This window comes from Mastacembelus armatus, chromosome 5, assembly GCF_900324485.2.
Source record: "Mastacembelus armatus chromosome 5, fMasArm1.2, whole genome shotgun sequence".
In the NCBI taxonomy this organism is placed as follows: Eukaryota; Metazoa; Chordata; class Actinopteri; order Synbranchiformes; family Mastacembelidae; genus Mastacembelus; species Mastacembelus armatus.
Window position 1 is genome coordinate 22,947,629 of NC_046637.1, and position 21,236 is coordinate 22,968,864.

Consider the following 21,236-nt stretch of genomic DNA (forward strand, 5'->3'; position numbering starts at 1 on the left):
AAATGTAAATATTGTCCTAAAAACATCTGAGTTTCTATGATGCACCAATGAATCTGTCAAACATTTTTTGAAAGGAAACTTGTAGTTTCAAGAAAGTCATATAATTCAACAATAGTTATAAATGACAAAGGAGAAGACGAACAATGGGATTACATGAATGAAATTGTTTTGTAGCTATTTTGAGCAATGTTGTTGAAGTTTTTAGCTTATTTAGTTTTCTCAGTTATGATATTACATACATGTATTTCTTGAAAAATAAATATAAACCAAATTGTGCCTTTTTGCCTCTGGCAGATGACACAAGCTCACAGTCCAACTTTTCTCTATGATCCTCTTTGCACTAAATCCCATGCTCTCTTAACGTAAGCATGCTGTCCAAACCAGTGTGCTCATGGCTGCAGACGTGTCTTAACCCAGCGTTTTAGACACTGCTCTGAGAGACAAATAATTAAAATCATGGATTTCTGTGGGTTGTATTATATACAGTAGATATTATAATAAAATGTTTAGTTCCATATAATTTTCTGGAATTATATAATACAGGTTACTCAGGTTATTTTTATTCTCCCTGGCATGTCAGTCACATCCTCAAAGAAAAAACCTTGACTGAGGAGAGGTTTACAGCATGGGGATCTAGAAGTATTGGAAGAACATTGGCAGGAGGCAGGGTGTCACAATCCAACATTTACATACAACACTTAATCAGGTTGGACCATGTCTACTGCAGCTATACATAGAACATCACAGTGGATTGGCAAATATAAGGCAAATAAAGAATAATAATTTGTGAGTTTAGTACAAGCTCATAAAAAATATGAGGCGTTGTGGAGAGCACACATGCATGTTTACGATGCCCCATTAAATGACCCTGATCCCACCATCCCTGGTAATAAAACCAATTACAGCTCAGAAATCCCAGCTATGACCTGAAGTGATAAACTACTCGTTTAGAATAAACTAAAGAGACAAAAGGTTTAATACTGTATTGCAACAGCCTTGTAATTATTGCTTTCAATTAGTGCCTGTGATAACAGTGGGGCTGCGTGTACATTATCAGCCTATAATAGAGAAAATGTAAAGAATAATACACATCTTTGTTGTCTGGAGTGGAGAGGAATGAAACAGAGAGAACAAGCCTATACTGCTTCTGCAAGACTATCACAAAGCATTAGACAGTGTTGGTGTGAACAGGTATGTTCACAAATAGAGTTAATGACAATATCAGGTGGAACACACCTGTCCAGTTATCCATCCATCAGTTCATTAGCTATACCACATATACTGTATAGGGTCACCGGGCGCGCTGGAACCGATCCCAACTGACAGTGGGTGAAAGGCACGGTACGCCCTGGACATATCGCCAGTCTATCACAGGGCTGACACTTAAGAGGCATAAAGACAACACTGATGCTCAGATTTACGGACAAATGGCCACAAATAAAGGCTGTAGGCGTCAGCTGGTTTCAAACTAACTCTTGGTGTGAGGCAACAGTGCTAGCCACTGCTATCCACATACATACATACAGCAGATAATATTACATAGATAATTAGACGTGATTTTGCCAGCCAAGTGAGGTGATGTTTTCAACCTTTGTCTCTAGCCCATGTCTGCTCATTATACTGCCCAGTACCTGACAGATATAAATGGGTTTATTGTCTGTCTGTAAATAGGATAAACACATCATGCACAATGAATTCCCACAAAACAAAAACATTGATGATAAAAACATCACATCACCTGAAATCTCAGCTTTTGGAATTCTATAGCAGTGGAGATTTGCCAGCATCAGAAGAAAAGCCTATCATCCCTCTGCCTGGGGCTGGGTGTAAGCCTATTTTCCTGAGGCTCTGTGAGAAGAGTAAACTGACAGCTGGCCCTTGCAGGTGGGCTTGCCCATTCTTAAAATATTAAGGCTATACTCTTTTTTTTATACTCCTCCTGCATTTCTGCCTATGTAAAGAACATAAGGACAAAAGGACAAAAGGACATCCCATTTAAAAAAACAAAGAAAACTGCAGCAACATGCAAGCAACATGGCCAATGGAGAATGTTTTGAATGTTTCTCTAGAGATACATCCTCAACAACTTTTACAATTCCTGGTACAAAATTAAATACTCTGGTTGTGTTGTTTGCTATTAAACTGCAAAGAGCTGAGAGCATACACTTGACAGCTGACAATCTGGCCTTGCTGGTATAAGCTGTGTTTGAGGCATGCTGAAGAGCTGGGGTCTCGACATTCCAGTGACAGACTAGCTTAAAGCCTGTTTCTGCTCTAACAACAGAATAAACATATTTCCCTGCTGAGAGAAGGTCAATGGCTAAGCATGAAGGTTAGAGTAATTATCATTTGTCAATGCTTATCACCATGTGGCAGCCCACAAGCGACATTTTGGACTAGCTCATATTAACAGAAGCCTCCACTGAGACGACTCCCTGTTTGGTAGTCATAACGAAAGGCCAGCAGAGACCATGGTGGCATGACCATCAAATATGTCACACGTCTGTGATGCTCTTGTCAAATGACAAGGAAACATGTGAGCTTAAAGTATGTCAATGGAGGTAATGTGAATAGATAACAATGGCTGTGTAAAGACACAAACTCCAACTCCATGTGATATTTATAAAGGTGGTCTGCAGGTCAAAATGATGGATAGGAAAAACCAATCCTTATAAATAAAAAATGAGTATCTGCTTTGCTAGATGTTTTGGGTCCTATGCCCATGTGTAAATGTCAGTGTAAAAATAAAAGGGGAAACATGCCAAATCCTCTAAATGCCAAAAACAAGGGTATTCACATTTCTAGACATATGTAAACATGCAAACAGTACTGTTATTTTCCATTAACATAAGTAAAAACACATTGCTTGAGAATACATTTCTTTTTCTTTCTATTAATTCAAGAGTCGGACAACAATGGTTTAAAAGGTTGCAGTAATTTTTAATCTGAAGCGAGAAGCATGACATAGAAATGCCTCATTTTTGTTTTCAATTTCAGTAAGACCAAAGAAAAGACATGGAATAAATGTGAAGGAGCTAACAAAAAACAGAATAACCAAATCAAGCCTTCATGCAGGATATGCATGGGCCTATAGAAATTATGTAAAAACGAGTTTCATCCAAAATTCATTGGCTTAGAAATGTGTTTGCTGCTTCAAAATAATGATTGCTGGAAGGAATGCAAAGTGCTAATGAAACTGCAAGGAGCTGTGTTATGCACATACATTGCAGAAGAAAGGATGATGTCCCAACAAAACCAGATGTGGGCACAGTGCAGCTGTTTGAAGGTGTAAAGTTTGTCATCCTATGTAAACAATTACACAGACAAATCCAGATGCCATACAGCACAATGCTGTCTTCTCAGTTGGTATTCAGAAACAGTTGTTGTTGAGGTTAATGTAGCAGTCAAGAGGAAGAGCCTTAATGCAAAAGTGTTGTGTTTTTTAAAAACACAATTGTAGAGTAGATTTTCCCTTGCATTTCAGAACAAAATGCTAACTTGTATTTCAGTGAACAGTCATTAGTGACTCTATTGAATTAAATTTTTAGAAAATAACTAGAAACTATTTTTATGTATATTTATTGTAAATTATTGACAGGGCTAATTAGCTTCCAACTCCCTTGCATTGAAGATGTCAGCACTCACTGCTGTAAACATTAAAAATGACATTTCAGACAAATGAAAATATGCTGACTCAAAGAGAAGCAATGAAGCCCCACCCAGGCATGGCTCAGCTAAATAATATCAGAAGAACAGCAACAGAAAATCAAGGTCACCCTTGGATAACAAGTCACATCTCTGCTAATGATCATGATCCCCACAGTTTCTAAACAGACAACTGTCAAAAGATAACAGCTCTCATCCAATTTTGGGGAACAATTTAGAGTAAATCTATTCAGTCATTTCTTTTTTAATACAGTACCAAGAGTCAGGTACTGGTGAGCCAACGTCTAGAGACGGTGCCAGGATGGAAAACTTAATATCACTGGCTTTCTGTGCAAGAGGCTTTAAAAGCATTTGTGCCTTAGGAAAATGTCTATTTTCAGTCCTAAAAGACAAAAAAAAAAAAATCTAGCACTAATCACCTGTTTAGGTAACAAAGATCCCCATCATGAAACCACCTCAGCAGTAGAGTCAACGTGGCCAAACGTGTGTACAGTAAGCATTAAGGTGAGTAGAGAAGAAGTGGGTAACATTTTCTCTACTGTAACCAAGGTGTGATTGGATTCTTGCTGATATTTGATGAGACAGGAGACAAATAGAACTAATCAAATATAGTGCATTGTAAAAACCTGAGTTTATTACTCAAGTGGCTGTGGAAGGTTTGTTAAGTGTTGCAAGTCAGCCAGAACTTTTCATTTGCTGGGAAAAAAACAGCGATGGACAATCATTATGTGTAAGCGGAGTCTAAATGTCAAATCGACATGAAACTATCCACTCGACTGCAGCGGCAGGGTTGAAGTCTGCCATCCATGAGGCTTCATCATGCTCTAATGACTGATAGAAAGTCCTTGATATTTAAACCTTGACCAATTCACACCTTCATGTCAACAAGGTCACATTTCAGACGTGGCCGTCACAAAAATTAAAATGTGAAATCAAACAGTCAGGATGCAAATGAAGGTTGTGGCTGTGCAGACACTCTCCTGTTCAGTGTAGATGTCTTTAAAAAGACTTGCCTTTTTTTTTTAAACCATCTGTCTAGAAAGTGCACATTTTGATCCCATATGTGTGTATTCCTCCAAATAGGTGAATAGAGACTTCACACAGATACCACAGAATTCTGTTTTCATTTGCATGTTGTGCTTTTGTGTAGGGGGTTTATTCATTGGTTTTGACTTGCATGTGGTTTTCCCAGTCCACAAAGGAAGAAATGCAAAAAATTCTCCATCGGCCTCAAAATTTGATGCTTCAATAGCTTCACACATTCATGCAATGATTAAGGATTATGAGTCAACGGGCCATTGGACACACATGTTGGATCTCTTTACAGTCTATATATACTGTATGCATTTCTTTATTGTCAACCTGGGTCTTTTTTTAGTCAATTAACACTTCTGTGGCCATTTTGTACCTCTTTGTGATTGTTGTGAATTTCTTTTTAGTCATCTGTTTGTGGCTTTTTTTTTTTTTTCTTTTCTTTGCGGTGCTGTAAGTCTCTTAAGGGTAATTACAAATGGAAGATTTTAATTTTTCTGCATCCAGTAAAAGAAAAAGATTGCAACATATGTTCTACCAGCCTTCAAAACTTCCTTTCAGGACTGTATGCAAATATAAAACAATAAACTCTAAATCTATAGCCTCCTGCAACACTGACCTGACCCAGCAGCTCAGGCAGCCCCAGCACTTGTCCTGTGAACACGCCCAAGCAGATCAGGATGGAGTTGAACTGGCCAATAGAGCCTCTAATATGTTTTGGTGAAATTTCTCCCAGGTACATGGGCAGGGCACTGAGAGCTATACCTGTCAAAAAAAAAAAAGAATTAAAATGACACATTTGCCACTTTCCTGGATCAACCAGGACATATGTGTCATTGTCTGAACAGTGCCTTGTTAACAAGACTTTGTTGTGTATTAAGGGGCAGCTTTATTATCACTTATCACTAGTCTCTTTGTTTAGTAGTGTGTTTGTAAGTTTATTATTAGATTCATTAGAATATCATTATCATTAGAATAGATGTGAACTGTATATAAATGTATATTTGTTTTGTGTTTTGTCCCAAGTTGCATCCTCTTTTTGTTCTCATTAGAATTTCAGTTTTTGCTTTTAGCTTTCATTCCTATGGATATGTTTGTTTTCCCCATCCTTGTTGTATTTACCAAGTTGAAGCTGCTGAGTAAATGTATGTAAATACTGTACATATATGGTTGTGCCAGCAGAACCACAAGGTTCAACAAGGTTTTATGTTACTGCCTCTGTCTCCTAGTTGGGGTTGTAACAGATCTGACTCTTATTGCAGATGTGCCCTCAAAGGAGAAAGTTAGACCTGTAATCAGTCTTGCTGCCTAATTATCATCAGTGCATTCATGTTTGAAAACTACGTTATCCTTGAGGCGCTTCCACCAAAAGTCTATTAATCTCAATGATTTGCATTTTTGTAATCTTTTTGGAAAGAAATGACATTGGCTTAACAAGCAGTAAATTTACTGTGTTAAGGTGAGCATTTTTTTAAAAGTCGAGAGTTTTTCTGAGCTGGTGTTCAGCAGTTCAGCTATGTATGTTTATTTGTGTCAGATCGTACTGGATTTACACAGTTAGTGATTCTATTGATGTTATTACATGTAGTACCTTGCTCCAAAATGACCTGTGTACATGGTTTGATAAATGATGAGTACATAAACTCTTACCAGAGTCCACTCCTATTATCAGCCGACCAATGATGAGCATCTCAAAAGATTTTGCCTTCTCTCCCAAGGTTAACAGCAGAGAAGCTATTAGAGCAAAGATGTTATTCAGCAACAAGGTTCCCTTTCTGAAGAAGAAAAAAAAAAGAGCAAAGAGTATTAACTATTGTATACAGGCAGGGGTTAAATACAAGTTTTATTCAAATCTTTATTGATTTTAAAGTTAATTTATTCACTTTAATTTGTCAAATTGAGTCCAATGTTGTTTTGTGATTTTTAAAAAATACAATAAAATTATGTAACGTAATTATTTTTTGGAACAAAAATAGCAGAGGTTGGTGGCTAAAGGGCCTTTATTAAAAAAGGATAAAAAAAAGGAAAGAAAAGAAAATGACTGAGTGGATATTTTGAAGAACAGAACACACCTACCACACAGCAAAATCAATGGATATTCTCTGAAGGGAACGCTCATGACCACTCAAGCTTTACAAGGCTTTTATGTCTGAGGAAAACCAATTAATGACTGATCAATTCAAAGTGTTTTTCACATATTTTGACCCTCGGGTCACAAGTGCTAAACCAATAAATCATGGTGCACCTCGAACAGCCAACATTTTCCCCATGCAAGTACAACTGGGAAAGCTGGGACAAATGTCATGACAACCAATTTCATCTGAGCACATGAACAGCAATAAATGAGGTCAAATGTATATCAATTGTCTTGTTTTCAAATTTACACTTACACTTGGTTTTTCTTCAAAATGTGACGTGGTAGCATTTATGACACCACCTCTTGAACTACCAGCCCGATTGTCCAAAAAGCACAAATTCTGTTTTTTTTTTATTTGGGGTTTATGTGCTGGGTAACTTAAGGACATAAGTCCAATTAGAATCTGTTAAATTAGTATAGCATACTGTACAGTTGTGTGTATCTGAAATATTTTTGTATTCCTGTATCAAAAGGTGTCTGTTTGAGTTGTTGCTGATAATAAGTTGCACAGCCTGATCCCAGTGAGCCACTCACTCTGCCAAAGTTCCTGTGGAGACTTAGCCTCAGAATTTGATAAGGACAAACTGTCTGTGTTTAATCGCCTTCTTCCCAGTCAGAAAATGTCTATGGTAATGTCTTCATACAATTGCTTAACCATAAAAAAATTTAGATATAGCAAATAATTTTTGGTAGTTTTGTGACTACCAAAAACATCAATCTTAAAAACACTTAATAAACCTGTGTGATTGTTCCATATGTCCTCATCTCCTAATATATATTCAACTCTTCTCCATGACATCTGAATATCAACCTTTCCAAGACACTGTACAAAACTTCAGCAGTTGGCCCTTTAGACTCCTGACAGAGAATAAGGAGGGAGAATGAATAATTCGTTTCAGCATAATCAACACAATGAGGTTCGCCACCTGAGAAATCCAAGGTGAATCTTAAGGGCATTTCAATTTTCTCAAATGACTTTGAATAAAAGCTTCATAAGTCTTTCCCTGTTCCAAAAGTGACATCCTCATCACTTGGGAATAATAGATTCTACTGAATGTATTTTATTTCACAGCACTGAGGTTTATCAGTGCCAGAGTCTGTCTCTGGGGGTAACAGCAGAAAACAACTGTGGTGAAACAACACAGATAGTCCAAAACCTGAGAAACTAATCACACCAGCTGTAAAATTGGATCTCACAGTGCTGAATAAGTTGTGAAACCACTCCCACTTTGAAGCAAATGACTTTTCCTCCAACACCCAAACATTTGGAGCTATGGAAGCAATGTTAGCAATATATGGATATTAGTATGTTGTCCTGGGTCATTTTCAGAAATATCAAATTTGACTTTGTAGGACAACTTTAGAAAAATTCTTGAGCCAAATCAATAACTTAGGTTTGGACATTTTCATTTGTCTCTGTAACTCCTGATTGCTTACTCATACATACAAATCAGTTCATCCTGTGTCGCTCAACTAATGTTCAACAGTATTTACAAAGGCGGTATTTTCACAGAGCAAACCATATTGAAATCACACTATATTGTTCTGTTAACGTACATCTCCTGTACAGCTGGTAGGAGCAGCGAACAGCTGTTTGTGAATAGAGAAAATGTATCGTACTGTTGTAGAATCTAATGCTGCTATCAAACCTGAATTGGGATCCCATGAGGAAAAACTACATTTCCTGCACTGAGCTGACACTGTGGACTGATTTAGAGAGGTTGTCAGACAGAGGAGAAAGACAGTGAATTTTGTATGGAGGGTAATGAAAAAAAAGGAGAAAAGAAAAAGAAAAAAAAAAGAAAGAAAAGGGAAGTGCACCACAGAATACTGCAGTATTCTATAGTGCAAAATATAGCTGCAAAATAGTTTCAGCCCATGATAAAATACAATGGGTACGCTGTACATATCATATGTCATTTGCTGCTAAGAAAGTTAATCTTGCCATGTAAACCGTATTTTCTACAAATAACTATCTTTACTGATAGGACCACATTATTTTGAGATGCAAAACTTGTAATATCATGAGATCTCTTTAATTAATGCATGCTTTGATGTAATTAGAACAGTTGATTCACTGTGAATGTGAAACAGTATAACTACTTCTGGTGTTTTGTCTATACAGAACACAAAGTATAAACAATCTGTTACTGTTTCCACGCTGAGGTTGAAACCAATTGGTTTTATAATCTATATTGCAAAACAAATTGAAGGCTTTTATTGCATCTCCTTACTCTGCCTATAAAGGCTGACTGATTCAATATTATAAGGACAAATTCACTCTTTAATTTAAAATGTTGATTAGGTGGAAGTAAAAATGAAACATTTGTTTTTCAAATCTCACTTGATGTATGTGCTGTATTTGCAAATTCCTTCAAATATTGTTCATTCAATGTTCATTTTAGCATTACAGTTGTGGATCTGTTACTGATTACATTTGGGTTGTGTTTTTTCAGGCAGAAATTCCAAAGAATTGCTTAGGGCATAAGGGGTTAATAAATACCATTTGTCTCTGACGGTTTCTGGTAAACTAGCTTTCTATGGAGCCAGAGCAGTGACTTTAAACCGTGGCACTGAAATATGACACTTTCCACGATAAACAAATCCAGAACTAAAAAAATATAACATTCGCATTGAAGAATGTACAGTGGAACAAATAAACATTGGCATTACAAAAAGTATTAATACTGGAGAAAAAATACAATCTTCTCAGTTTTTTTAATGTAAGCTTTTTCAGAAAAAAAGTTGTTTTTTTAGTGACAATCTTATGATTTGTAATCAAGGCACCCTGCATGCTGGCCCATGCTTTTGACATAACCCACTGCCATGAGAACACTAAGCAGGTGGCGGTGCGTGTGTCACAGGTTTTATGTACTCAATGGCTGATGGTGCGGCTCCAAATGGGTCCCGCACTGCGGTCACTAGGACAGGGAAAGAGAAACAACCTCCTTCCGCAGATGGCTGTTGGGAGCCCCTGCTACCGATTTTTGCCTGGGGCACATCCAGAAACAGCGTACCCCCCCAGCATGACCCCCACTTACTAAACTTTAGCATACAACTTTACGAGAGAAACCTAATTGAGGATTGCAAGCTCCACCTGAGCTCATGGAAGGGCACGAGAGAGCCTTCGTACTGGACAGCGGTGTGGAAGCAGACATCCCTCTTTGCTGCGCAGATTGCTGATGAATATGTAGTGTGTTTTGTGTTTGTCAATTGCTGTGACTTAGATGAAGGTCAGATCACATTTTATGGTAATTTAATGCAGAAAACTAGTTCATTAGAATGGGATGATATATGTTTCTTGCTACTATACAGAGATATAAGTCAACTCACCTTCCAAGTATTTTGACGATTAAAGACACAGACAGTGCCCCAAGAAGGCCTCCAATAGCAAATATGGACACTGTGATGGACCAGAGGAGTGTGACTGTCTCTGTTCCAACAGGCTCCCCATATCTGTCAAGCCATGTCTTATTGTAGAAAGCTTTAATGTACTGCAAAACAAGAAAGATGTGGGGAACACTGCTTTCACATTTATCATATTCAAGATGATAAATTATGACATGTTCCATTTTCTGTTTACATTTACATTCACGTGTATAAACAACAATGAAACTCAAAACTGACATTACACATGAAAAATGTATGTACTGTCAATGTTACATAATTAATTATGTATGCACACACACACACACGAGAGAGAGAAAGAGAGAGAGACCGAGACAGAGTTATAGGTAATGCAGGCAGGCACAGGAGTTGGTAACTAGGAACAATTATCGACTCCATTAATAGCATGTATTCAACATAGAAATATGATTTTGGGGTTGGTGGAAAAGGACGGCTTTACGTAATGACAAAACCTGGGGGGAGGATAAGATCAGATGTTGAGGATACCTAAAAGTCATCTTTTGGCAGGGTGAAAAATGGCAGGTCTGAGGCAAAAATTGACAAGCATAGTCACCCAAGGTACTCAAATTTTGACCACAGTGTCCTTATCATAGATTGTGATAGTTCAAATGCATCCACAAATAATTTGACAAATCTTGCTTTACATTTGAAACACTCTATAGTCTTTCCTGGCAGTTTTTTTAATGTGGCAAATTTTCCATGTCTTATTATAATCAAATCACAACACAGAAATAAAAAACGAGGTGTGGAAGTAAACGTCTCCTTTCAAAACAATTAGCAGCCAAATATAAAGTTATCCCCAAAAAATTAATTAACTAATAATTAATTACATTAATTTATTCTATATCATTGGATCATATTTATTCATGCATTATAGTGTTTGCTTCAAAGTAGCAGCCGGTAAATGTGTAATTGAATTGAATTTTAACATTTACAATTTGAATACCTCACACTGCTGGATAACTTGTGGTCTTCCCACTGTTGATCAATAAAGTTTTATGTTTATATAGTACTGTAATCAAAAGTTATCAATTGAAATGTAATGAAATCAAAGTATAAAGTTGCAGAAAGGAATACTTGAGTAAAGTTCAAATAGCTGAAAATTGTATTTAAGTACAACACAAGTGTTCTTTGTTACACCACTGCTGAATAATAATTTAGTCTGCTTACTCTCTGGGAAGCAAGATGCTCTAAAAAAATGAAAAGGTTTTTGTCATCTGATCTTTTATTGAATGTTTGAGATCATAAAAGCTACATATTTTTTTACAATTTAATGGGATTGCATTTTTAACACGTTAACATGCCTTTTCCTATAGTAGAGACACAAGATTTTAAGATAGGTTTACTGTAGGAGGTAGACCTGCTGTGTCTTGTTTTATAGAGTTTATGTGCAAGTGGCTGATTAAAGCTTTTGAGTAATAGAGTATGGATCATTTCTGTTTAGTGTTCCTCAATGTTACATCACTCATTCACAACAACTGAGCAGTGGTTGAGAATATGCTGTAGTTTTCTTAATATTTACATTCACAGTAGCTGGAAAACAAAAAAAAGAAAGTAGCTATAGATTCATTTTGTATGCATGTTGTAAAAACAGCAGGACGCATAAATGGTCTTATACTTGTGCTGTTCTACACTCAAGTGTACTCAAAGCACTTTTTACACTATTGTCTTATTACACTTCAACCTGTGGACCAGCGAAGCGAAGGGTCAAGCCACCAACCCTTTGGGTCATGGTTGACCTGCTCTACCTCATGAACCACAGCCACTCCTTGTAGTAAAACCCTACACTGGTGGAGCATAATGATCAGATTGTGTTCCTGGTGAGTGGAAACTATAAAGGCTTATTAACAACAAGAAACAGCTCAACCTAGAAGCAGAAGCACAACATTTCATCCTACTTCCACATAATTCCCTCTCAGTAAAGTTGGTGCTCTATGTGTGAGTACTCACAATTCAAACCTAACATTTGACCATTTATATCTTAAAGTACCACAATAAAATCTAAAACCTTCCAGTGTCACTATTTAGGATGAATACTGGTACAATTACCCTTAACTTCTTGCCAACCATTTAGGAGTTTTGAAGCAATGGGGAGCCAACTTCCTGTATGGGGCAGTCTGAGACATAGTTTAAAAATAAGATACCACAAAACATAAAAGCTATTGAAAATTATTCAAGCAATACTAAATAAACATAATTCAGTTTCTGCTGATGTCTGTCTCCTTTTATCTGACAGAAGACTATGTGCTAACAATGTCCTCCCAGTATACACATTCACTTCTCCATCCTCAGTCTAAAGATATGATCAGAGTAAAAATGACAAATCAAACCTCAGCAGCTAAAATATATATGAATTATCTGTCAAATCACTGAGAAATAAAGAACAACAGAGCAGTGTAGGGTTTAACACAGCTACTGTTTATAAACATGAGGATTTGGGGGAATAAACTCAAAACTAGAGACATATCAGTATCAGAATCAGAATCAGATTTATTGCCAAGTATGTTGGACACACATGGAATTTGACTCCGGTACAGTGGCTCTCAGTGTGCTTGTCACAACAGTTCACACAATATGTACATATAGGTGGGGGAAATAGAATAGAATACAAATTGTTAGAGAAATTAAAATGTTTACCCTCAAGTAACCTAATCCACCTTACTTTAGTATTACTGAAACACTTCTGAATACGGCCTATTGTGTATTGTGGAAATACAATTTTTGCTCTCTCAGTAAGAACAGCTTGCGCTAACCTTGACTATTTGATAAGGGCCCAGATGTCTTTCTCTGGGAAATCACCTCCCTTTTGTGGTACCATGAAAACCGATGTGTTGGGCTGCAAGCAGCCAATGACTCTCATGCTGTACCAAGGTGCTGTGTGACTGTTACTCCTTGCAAGTAAAAATTCTATATAATCTTACAGAAGTTCATCCTCTGAGTCTATTTGTTAAAAAGAATTTACCTAACACAAATAGAATTACAAATATAAATAGAATTAGGAGTAGGTCAAGTCCAGAGAGTAGAAGAGCTGAGTGAGTGTAGATACATTTGTTAGTCACAGTTATTGCATCAGTTATGTTTATTGCACTTGGACAGGTATTGACCTGGGGGTTGTTCACAGTGTTCTGTTGTCAGACAACATGGATTAAGTGTTTGTGTTCATCAAAGTGATGGCACAGGGAAAGAAACTGTCTTTGTGCCTGGTTGTTTAGAAGTAGAAGTGTTCTCTAGTGCCGACCAGAGGGGAGGAGATCAAACAGTTTGTGACCCAGATGTGAGGGGCCTACAGAAATCTCTGCCCTCCTTCGGACCCATAAGGTGTACAGGTCCTTGATGAAGGACAGGTTGGCACCAGTGATTCTTTCTGCAGCCCGAACTGTCTATTGGAGTCTGTTTCTATTATGTTTGGATGCTGAACCAAACCAAACAGTGATGGATGAGCAGAGAACAGACTCAACGATTCCCCTGTAGAACTATACCAGCAGGCCTGAGGCAGGTTGAACTTACTGAGCTGATGCAGAAAGAACATCCTCTGCTGTGCCTTCTTGATGGTGGAGCTGATGTTAGGTGTCCACTTCAGGTCCTGGGAGATTGTGGATGCCAGAAACTCAAAAGGCCTCCACTGCTGATACAGTAGTGCTGAGTATAGTGACTGTTTTGAGGGTGTTAATCTCCCACACCACAGAGCCAGCTGTTCAACCTCCCGTCTGTACACAGACTCGTCACCATCTTGGATAAGACCGATGACTGTTGTGTCATCTGCGAACTTCAGGAGTTTAACAGAGGGGTCCCCTGAGGTGCAGTCATTGGTGTGATGGAGGAAAAGCAGGGGAGAGCTGACATCCCTGGGGGGCTTCTGTGTTGATTGACTGGGTGCTGGAAGTGGTTCTACCCAGCTTCACTTGCTGCCTCCAGTCTGTCAGAAAGCTTGCTATCCACTGACAGCAGGAAGCTGGCACTGTGAGCTGGGTGAGTTTGGACTGAAGTCCCCAAACAGGAGCTGAGCATAGGCCACTGGGGAGTCAAGTTGTTGCTGGATGTAATGTAGTGCCATGTTCACTCTATCCTCCACCAACCTATTTGCCCAGAAATGGGCCTGTGATGTCCTTCAGGTGGGTCAACACGAGTCTCTCAAAGGACTTTATGACCACAGATGTCAGGACAACAGGTCTGTAGTCATTCAGTCCAGCTTCTTAGGATCAGTATTGGTCGGCACTAAATTTCAGTTATTCAAGAGTATTTTCTTTAAAAAAAAACCTGCTTCTGAAGTACTGTGTAAATCAAAGTTTATTGATTTCTAGAATGCTGATAGATAAGCACAACATGAAAAGTCAGTGATGGGTCTCCACAACCAGGCAACTCTAACAGTTTGACTCACCAGAGCAGGAGAGTTGACTACTGAGAGGTTGTAGCCATAAAGAAAAGATGATCCCAGGGCACTGAAGAAGGCTGCACTCAACAGACAAGCTGTAACTGGCTGCTAATGAGACAACAAGACACATATTAGTCATACAAACACAGATACATTAACTGCCTTGTCAGTTACAATCACATTGCTGTTGATCAATATCAAGGTCAAAGGCAAACAAAGAGAATTCAGCAGAGGATGTTTCAAATAAGTCCAGGTGCCCAGGCAATGAGGGCCATTGCATAAACAGTAATATTGTCACAGTATTGACAAGTTCATGGTGGTGTGTGCAGGATCTCTTTGACATTTGATGAGGGCAGATGCAAAGAAAAAAAACATACCAGTACATGGAATAAACACAAGGTGTTTCAATGAATACTATGAATGTAAAGTATACTGTCGGTAAATTGCAAAAACCTTATTAGATTAAATGGGTGCTTTAATAGGTCGTGCAGGTACTAAATCAAACTATAACAAGACTAAAAGAGAGGAGCCCCACTAGCAGTTAATTAAAATTCATCATGTAAAAAGTCAAACACAACAACAACAACACAAAAACTTAATGAGATTTTCCTACTTAGAGAGCCTCAGCACTTGAAGGACTAAAACCATTAGGTCTTTTCCATAAGTGGCATAAAAGAAAAGGCTGGTGCCAAAATTCAAGACATTTATCCTTTTTGTGAGCATGGTGCCAATTAGATTATAAGATATCCTCTGTGCAAAGTTGACATTTAGGCCAGAAGATGGTGCAGAGTGTTAATGGCAGGGGTTCATACTCCTGCGAGGATCAATGTGTCGTGATCATTTTACGTTGATTTACGTTTCTTATTCAGGTTGAGGTATTCATATTGAATTTTGTGATCTTATTTGCATTCCCATCTGCCTTAGCTGTATTTAGTTGTTTTTGTATTCTGAAATTATTAGGATTATGTTAGCATTGTCATTGTGACTGTCTTAGCATCCAGACGTTAGCAGTTTGCTCAAACCACTGCTGAGCCTAAGTACAGCCACAGCTGCCCCAACTTGTCTGTAAATGTTTAATTATAGTTGTAAAATAGCAACAATACTTATTCATTACTATTACTAGAGTTTCCAAAATAACAATAATGAATAAATGACAATAAATTATTTCTTTTCATAACCTGAAAATATAATATTTATGTGACAAAATGGCAAGGTTGAGTTTCAAAAGGGATTTATTTCAGACAAGACCATAAGTAACCACCTCCCAGAAATAGAACCAGATTATGTTTAGAGAGAATATCTACTCTCCTGTATGTGTCATGTGGCATACACTACTAAGAACAAAAACTTTTGTATGTACAGAAAAAAACCTATACCTTACAATGACAGACCAGAACAACTACGTGAAGGAAAGCTACATGATCCTGCACAAAGGAATAAGACACACAAGAGGTGATGTAAGGAAGCTTTAGTATTGGAACCAGGAGAGTGATTTTTTTTTTTCTCTCCAGTTTCCTACCACAGTCCAAAGACATGCAGGTTAGATTGATTGGTGAGTTTAAATTGCCTGTAGGTGTGAATGTGACTGTTTGTCCATGTGTCAGCCCTGTGACCTGCCCATGGTGTACCCTGCCTCTCACTTAATGTGAGCTGGAATTGGTGCCAACCCTCCAACAATTATCTACAGGATAAGAGGCATAGATAATAAGAAGATAATAAATCAAGGGATTGGTGGGTTGGGGCTAAGGCCACAGGAGGAGAAGATTAAGGCAAAATAAGAATTAGAGCTCATATTGAGTACACAGTGTTATCTACGTACATGTAGTGATGCAAATGAATGGAGAGTTCATTAATAGGTCTTCCTCTCCAATCCATGAAATTTGTGATCATCTCACAGGTGTCTGCGAGTACAGTAATTACATTTCAGTGATAAAGAACTAAATTAGGCACTTATGGCTGAGAACAGGCTCTGCATGACAGTTTAACATATGACTTACACTAAACTGCCTAGAAAATCTGATTTGATCAGTTAAATTGCTTTATAAAAAAGAAGTCCAGGTGAAAATGAACCACATCTGAGAGCAAGCACTGAATTCAGAAGGCAGCAGTAACAAGACCAAACAGGACACAAGAATGTGCTAGCCAGACTGAATATGAAGAAGTACAAAGAAGGCTACTAATGCAAGATTTCCAAGCAGGGCTGTTGTAGTTATCTGATTAGACTTATGTGATTTAGCAACCCAGTAACAGTTAGGTGTCTAGAAAGTAGTAGATCTGTTCAATCAATGTTGTGTCACTAACAATGAGGTGGTTAAAATATTCACTGCAAGTCCCAATATAGCTCCTTTGCAATTTTATGTGTGTTGCCACATAAACAGGCTTATGCAACAGTATCTTGTTTATTACACTTTGTGTACATGATTAAAAAAAAAAAAACTACCACACTGAAGTGTCATCTTACAGACTTCAAAAAGGCACAATCTCATGTCAAGAGATTAGAGCACTGCCAAGATTCAAAGGTGAATAATAAACGTAACGAATATAGAAATCTGAGCATAAGTTGGTAGACTGAGTGCACGTTTTTAAAAAAAAAAATAAAAATTGTGAAGCAAATTTTAGACTACACAAAATAAAATGTCAGCCAGTCAGAGCTGACTTAGGACATAGGACTAAAACATTTACATTTGTGGATTATTTTACATTTAAATTTAGGATTTTAATGCACCATTTGTTTCACAGGTACACGTATGTCTTACATCTGTTCTCTATTTACTTTAATTTATATCGCTTAACAACTCACATCCACATTTTCATAAACAGGATAAAGTGATATCATATAGATATATTCTGTTCCCATTAAAGTTTATTAATCCATACTCACATGCATGGATTTACAGGTGAACTTTTATGCAACCCCTGTTCTCTGCAGCAGCAGAGGTCAGTTTCTTTACTTACTACAAGGAAAGGGGCCAGATGGCCAGGCTCATTACTACTTGAACAAACTAAAAGACACAGCCTGTTCTATACAGTGGTTAGCTAAAGAGATGGTGCAGGTACATTTTAGGCAAGCCTCTCTTATTATACAAGACTAAAAAAAAAAAAAATGGAACTGTGCGGGGCAGTTATTAATACACAGGTAAAAGTGCCAAAGGCTGGGTGAGTATGGAAGCCAACAAATTCAATGTATTTTACCATTCCTCAACAAAGAGGTTATCTGCCAGCCATCATGCATTTTCCTATCATGCCCCAATCCTTTAGGATGCACTGCCCTACATCATTAGGACTGATCCTACCATTAAAAACAAGCTAAACGTGCACATGTAATCCTCTGTTTATAGCTAGGATACCAGTTCTCATGTCCCCATTCAGTAGTCATTCAAATTTTTTTGCTGATATATTTATCAGACATAACATTCAAACACAGATCAAACTGTGAGGCCTCTCTTTCAGGAACAGGTCAAAGTCTCACAATACAAAAATTGGATTTTTTTTTTTTTTTTTTTTTAAAAACAGCACACAAATTGTCTTGTACGACATAACAGGCAAATAATATCAAACTGCCATGACATAGAGTGAATAGTACAATCTGTCAAATTTCATACATCTGGGATTAGTCAATCTGGGATCATATGAAGAGACAGAAACACTGGAACAGTATGAATCTACAGAAGAACTGCAGCAGGTTCTCCAAAGTGCTGCAAAGCACCAGGAGAAACTGTGTGCAGGTCAAACCAGAGAACAGCTGCTAGTTTAAGGGCAAAACTAAACACTGAACAGATTTAGCTTTTGTTCCATTCACTGCATTTGGTATGAAGTTAATTTATAAATGAAAATATAACTTATGTAATTTATATTAAAAGCATCCCGTGTATTTTTTAGTGCCTACTGTATGTGTCAGCTGTAAAGCTACAGATAGATACATGTACAACAGATTTAAGTATATTAATGAAACTAACCTTTCTGTCTGTGTCGCCGTCCTGTGGGTTGCACATCCTAAAGTTTCAGCAACCTTAAATGAGAAGGTCACACCATTAGACATCATCTTACACAGAATGCCTGTAAAAAGACACTTAACAAGGGGGGTAAGTGGAACTGATCATAGAAGTTGCCACATAAAACATCGGTTGAGAAGGACATTAGTGTAATTCCACAAGCCAACATACAGTATGGACATTAAGAACACTAACGAATATAGACTAGAACTTGGTCATAAGTTTAGGGTTTACCAACATGGAAGTACCCTTTAAATCATAAAGGTGATAAAGTGAAATCAGTTCTCAATCATGTAAAAACCTCACCTACCAGCAGGACCTTGACAGTCTGAAGCAATGGATTTTTACAGTTTTTTTAAAAGACTCACTCTGCCACCTAGTGTCTATAACAAGAGCACTCTGAAATACTGGGCAGCAGACAAACTGTCACAAACTGAATAAAAACTAGACCCAGAATTAGTGTAAATGCATACCTTAGAGTTTCTGCCAAACCCAGTCCATGCATGCCACTGAACTATGATGTAATAGAAGTCTATTTTCATGCCCTTTATGGAAAAAGTTAAATTTACTTTTCATAGAGGGCATTCTAAATAAAAAACAATAAGTCAGCATTTTACAAATACATGTATATCAACAGACACTGATGGGCATCAGCGTCTGTTGATTTCCTCCCCTGCCATACAGTTAATTACATTTATTAGTACTGAATCAGCATACAGAATACAAATGAGCCTGTGATTGGATGCTTTGAATAATAACCAGCAGGACTCGGGAGCAGTATTTTAAAAACCACAGCTGGGGAGAAAATTTATAATAATAAGACAGGATGGATCAAACAGCTGCAGCTCAACTTTCTCATATTACAACTACTTTGACTTTGAGTCAGAAGCTCACATCAGATCAGATGCTGAAGTTGTTAAAGTACTAAAACTGTTCCTTTTGTTACCTGTTATGGGTTGTAACAGTTGCTTGCAACAGCTGTTAATTTGGAACCTACATCCTACGTGTGAAAGCAAAAAGCAGCAAGTCTAGTCTATCCGCTTAACTATACTCACAATTATGCAGACAACACCAAAGAAAACGTTTTAGTGCATGAAAACATTGCTAAAATGACTTAAAAATAAATGCCAAAACCTTCTACCCTATTACTTTACCTTTTTAACCAAACAGAGTGAATGGGTATACTTACCCAGGTTATGTATCCAGTGCATACAGGACAACTATACTGATAACCAAAAAAACACACAACATGAGAATAAAACTGACAAATTATTAACTTAGATTTGGCCCGCCCTCTCCTCATGTTCCTTATGTAATCACAAAAGCATGAGGTCAGTGACAAAAGAGAAAAAAGATAAATCACCTATGTGTGCATCATTTGATACTGAAAAAAAAAATGAGACGCCTAAACTGTCTACTCGCCATAATCAATATTTTATTAAATAAAAGTTGCATCAGTGAAAGCATTATCCCAGAAAAATTGAATTACATTGCAAAACGCTACTTGTAATTACACAGCACATGGGTGGGCTTAATATAAGAAATAAGACACTGATTGTTGTTCAGCCAGAACCTGCAGTTTTTATACTCAAACTGTGTGGGTCAAATGAGCTGCCAAAGCACAGGTGCTGCTACTAAATGGAAATATGGAAACCCCAAGTCAATTTTTTCTATTGAGAATTCCAATAAAGCTTATTCACACAAGATGATTGCTTTCTCAACAATCCTGTCAAAAGTATATAAAGACAGTACTACTTTGTGCAATTTGGCTAAAAGGTATTGTATGAAACATTCACTTCAGACTGGTGATGCAGTGGACCAAAAGACTGACTGTCAGGTCAACACCACTAGTGCAGCTAATATCACACCTTTAAACATTTCTAAATATGAGTTAAGTCATGTTTCACTTTGCCACCAAAGTATTGTTTTGATATCACATTAATCACACACATATGTATTTTCTCTCTTACTGTACAACTCCACTTAACATAAGTAATGATGCGGCTACCGTTTGAATGGATAATTGAGAGAATGAAACCCTTTTCAAGCATAGCAGAGTAAATATAGTCCTAGAGCCAGTCACAGATCAGACATAACCCACACACAGGCAGCGGAAATAAATAATCTCTTAGGCTCCTGGAGAACGCTTGTTTCAATACACTTTCAGTAACGTCTAACATTGAATATGAAAGGATAACCTAAATATGATTTGAGAGATTTTTAGTACAAACTGAATTTATGAACTTAGACAGTAGAGCCAAAGTAAAAAAAAAACCTCAGGATTCAAACTCAAGACAAAAAAGACTGTTGATAGAATCAGATTATCCATTTGCTTCCAAGGTGACCATAACCCTATTGTCCCCTTTGTCATGTAAAGACTGCAGTCACGAATACATCATGTGACAGGGGAATTGAAATTATAAAGCTCTAAATCGCCTACCATAAAAACAATGGCGTCCCCATCCAGCTTATCCATGTTCCACTGATTTGCTGCATTTCATGACCCCTGTGTAAAAATGACGAACAACTTTCCAGGCCATAGCACAGAGACGACATCCCCAAATCAGATGGTCTTTAGATCAGCAAGACAACAGAACAGCTGAGATAAAGTGCACACCCAGCAGGAGTT

The 21,236-nt window shown here is 37.5% G+C and overlaps 1 protein-coding gene across 10 annotated transcripts in view; it reads right to left on the minus strand.

The window, feature by feature from the left end:
- Positions 1-21,236, minus strand: part of slc2a9l2 (solute carrier family 2 member 9, like 2) — an 84,776-nt gene that overhangs the window by 61,324 nt on the left and 2,216 nt on the right. For 6 of the 10 annotated variants that reach the window (XM_026307077.1, XM_026307071.1, XM_026307068.1 and 3 more), the window contains 5 exons: positions 18,572-18,624; positions 14,622-14,723; positions 10,169-10,329; positions 6,349-6,473; positions 5,318-5,463 (listed from right to left, as the gene is read on the minus strand). In XM_026307077.1, the coding sequence (XP_026162862.1) occupies positions 5,318-5,463; positions 6,349-6,473; positions 10,169-10,329; positions 14,622-14,723; positions 18,572-18,607 (570 nt within the window). In that variant the 5' untranslated portion in view covers positions 18,608-18,624. Of the gene's footprint in view, positions 1-5,317; positions 5,464-6,348; positions 6,474-10,168; positions 10,330-14,621; positions 14,724-18,571; positions 20,881-21,236 lie in introns of those variants that run through there. The other 4 variants (XM_026307075.1, XM_026307073.1, XM_026307074.1 and 1 more) reach the window with 3 other exon arrangements.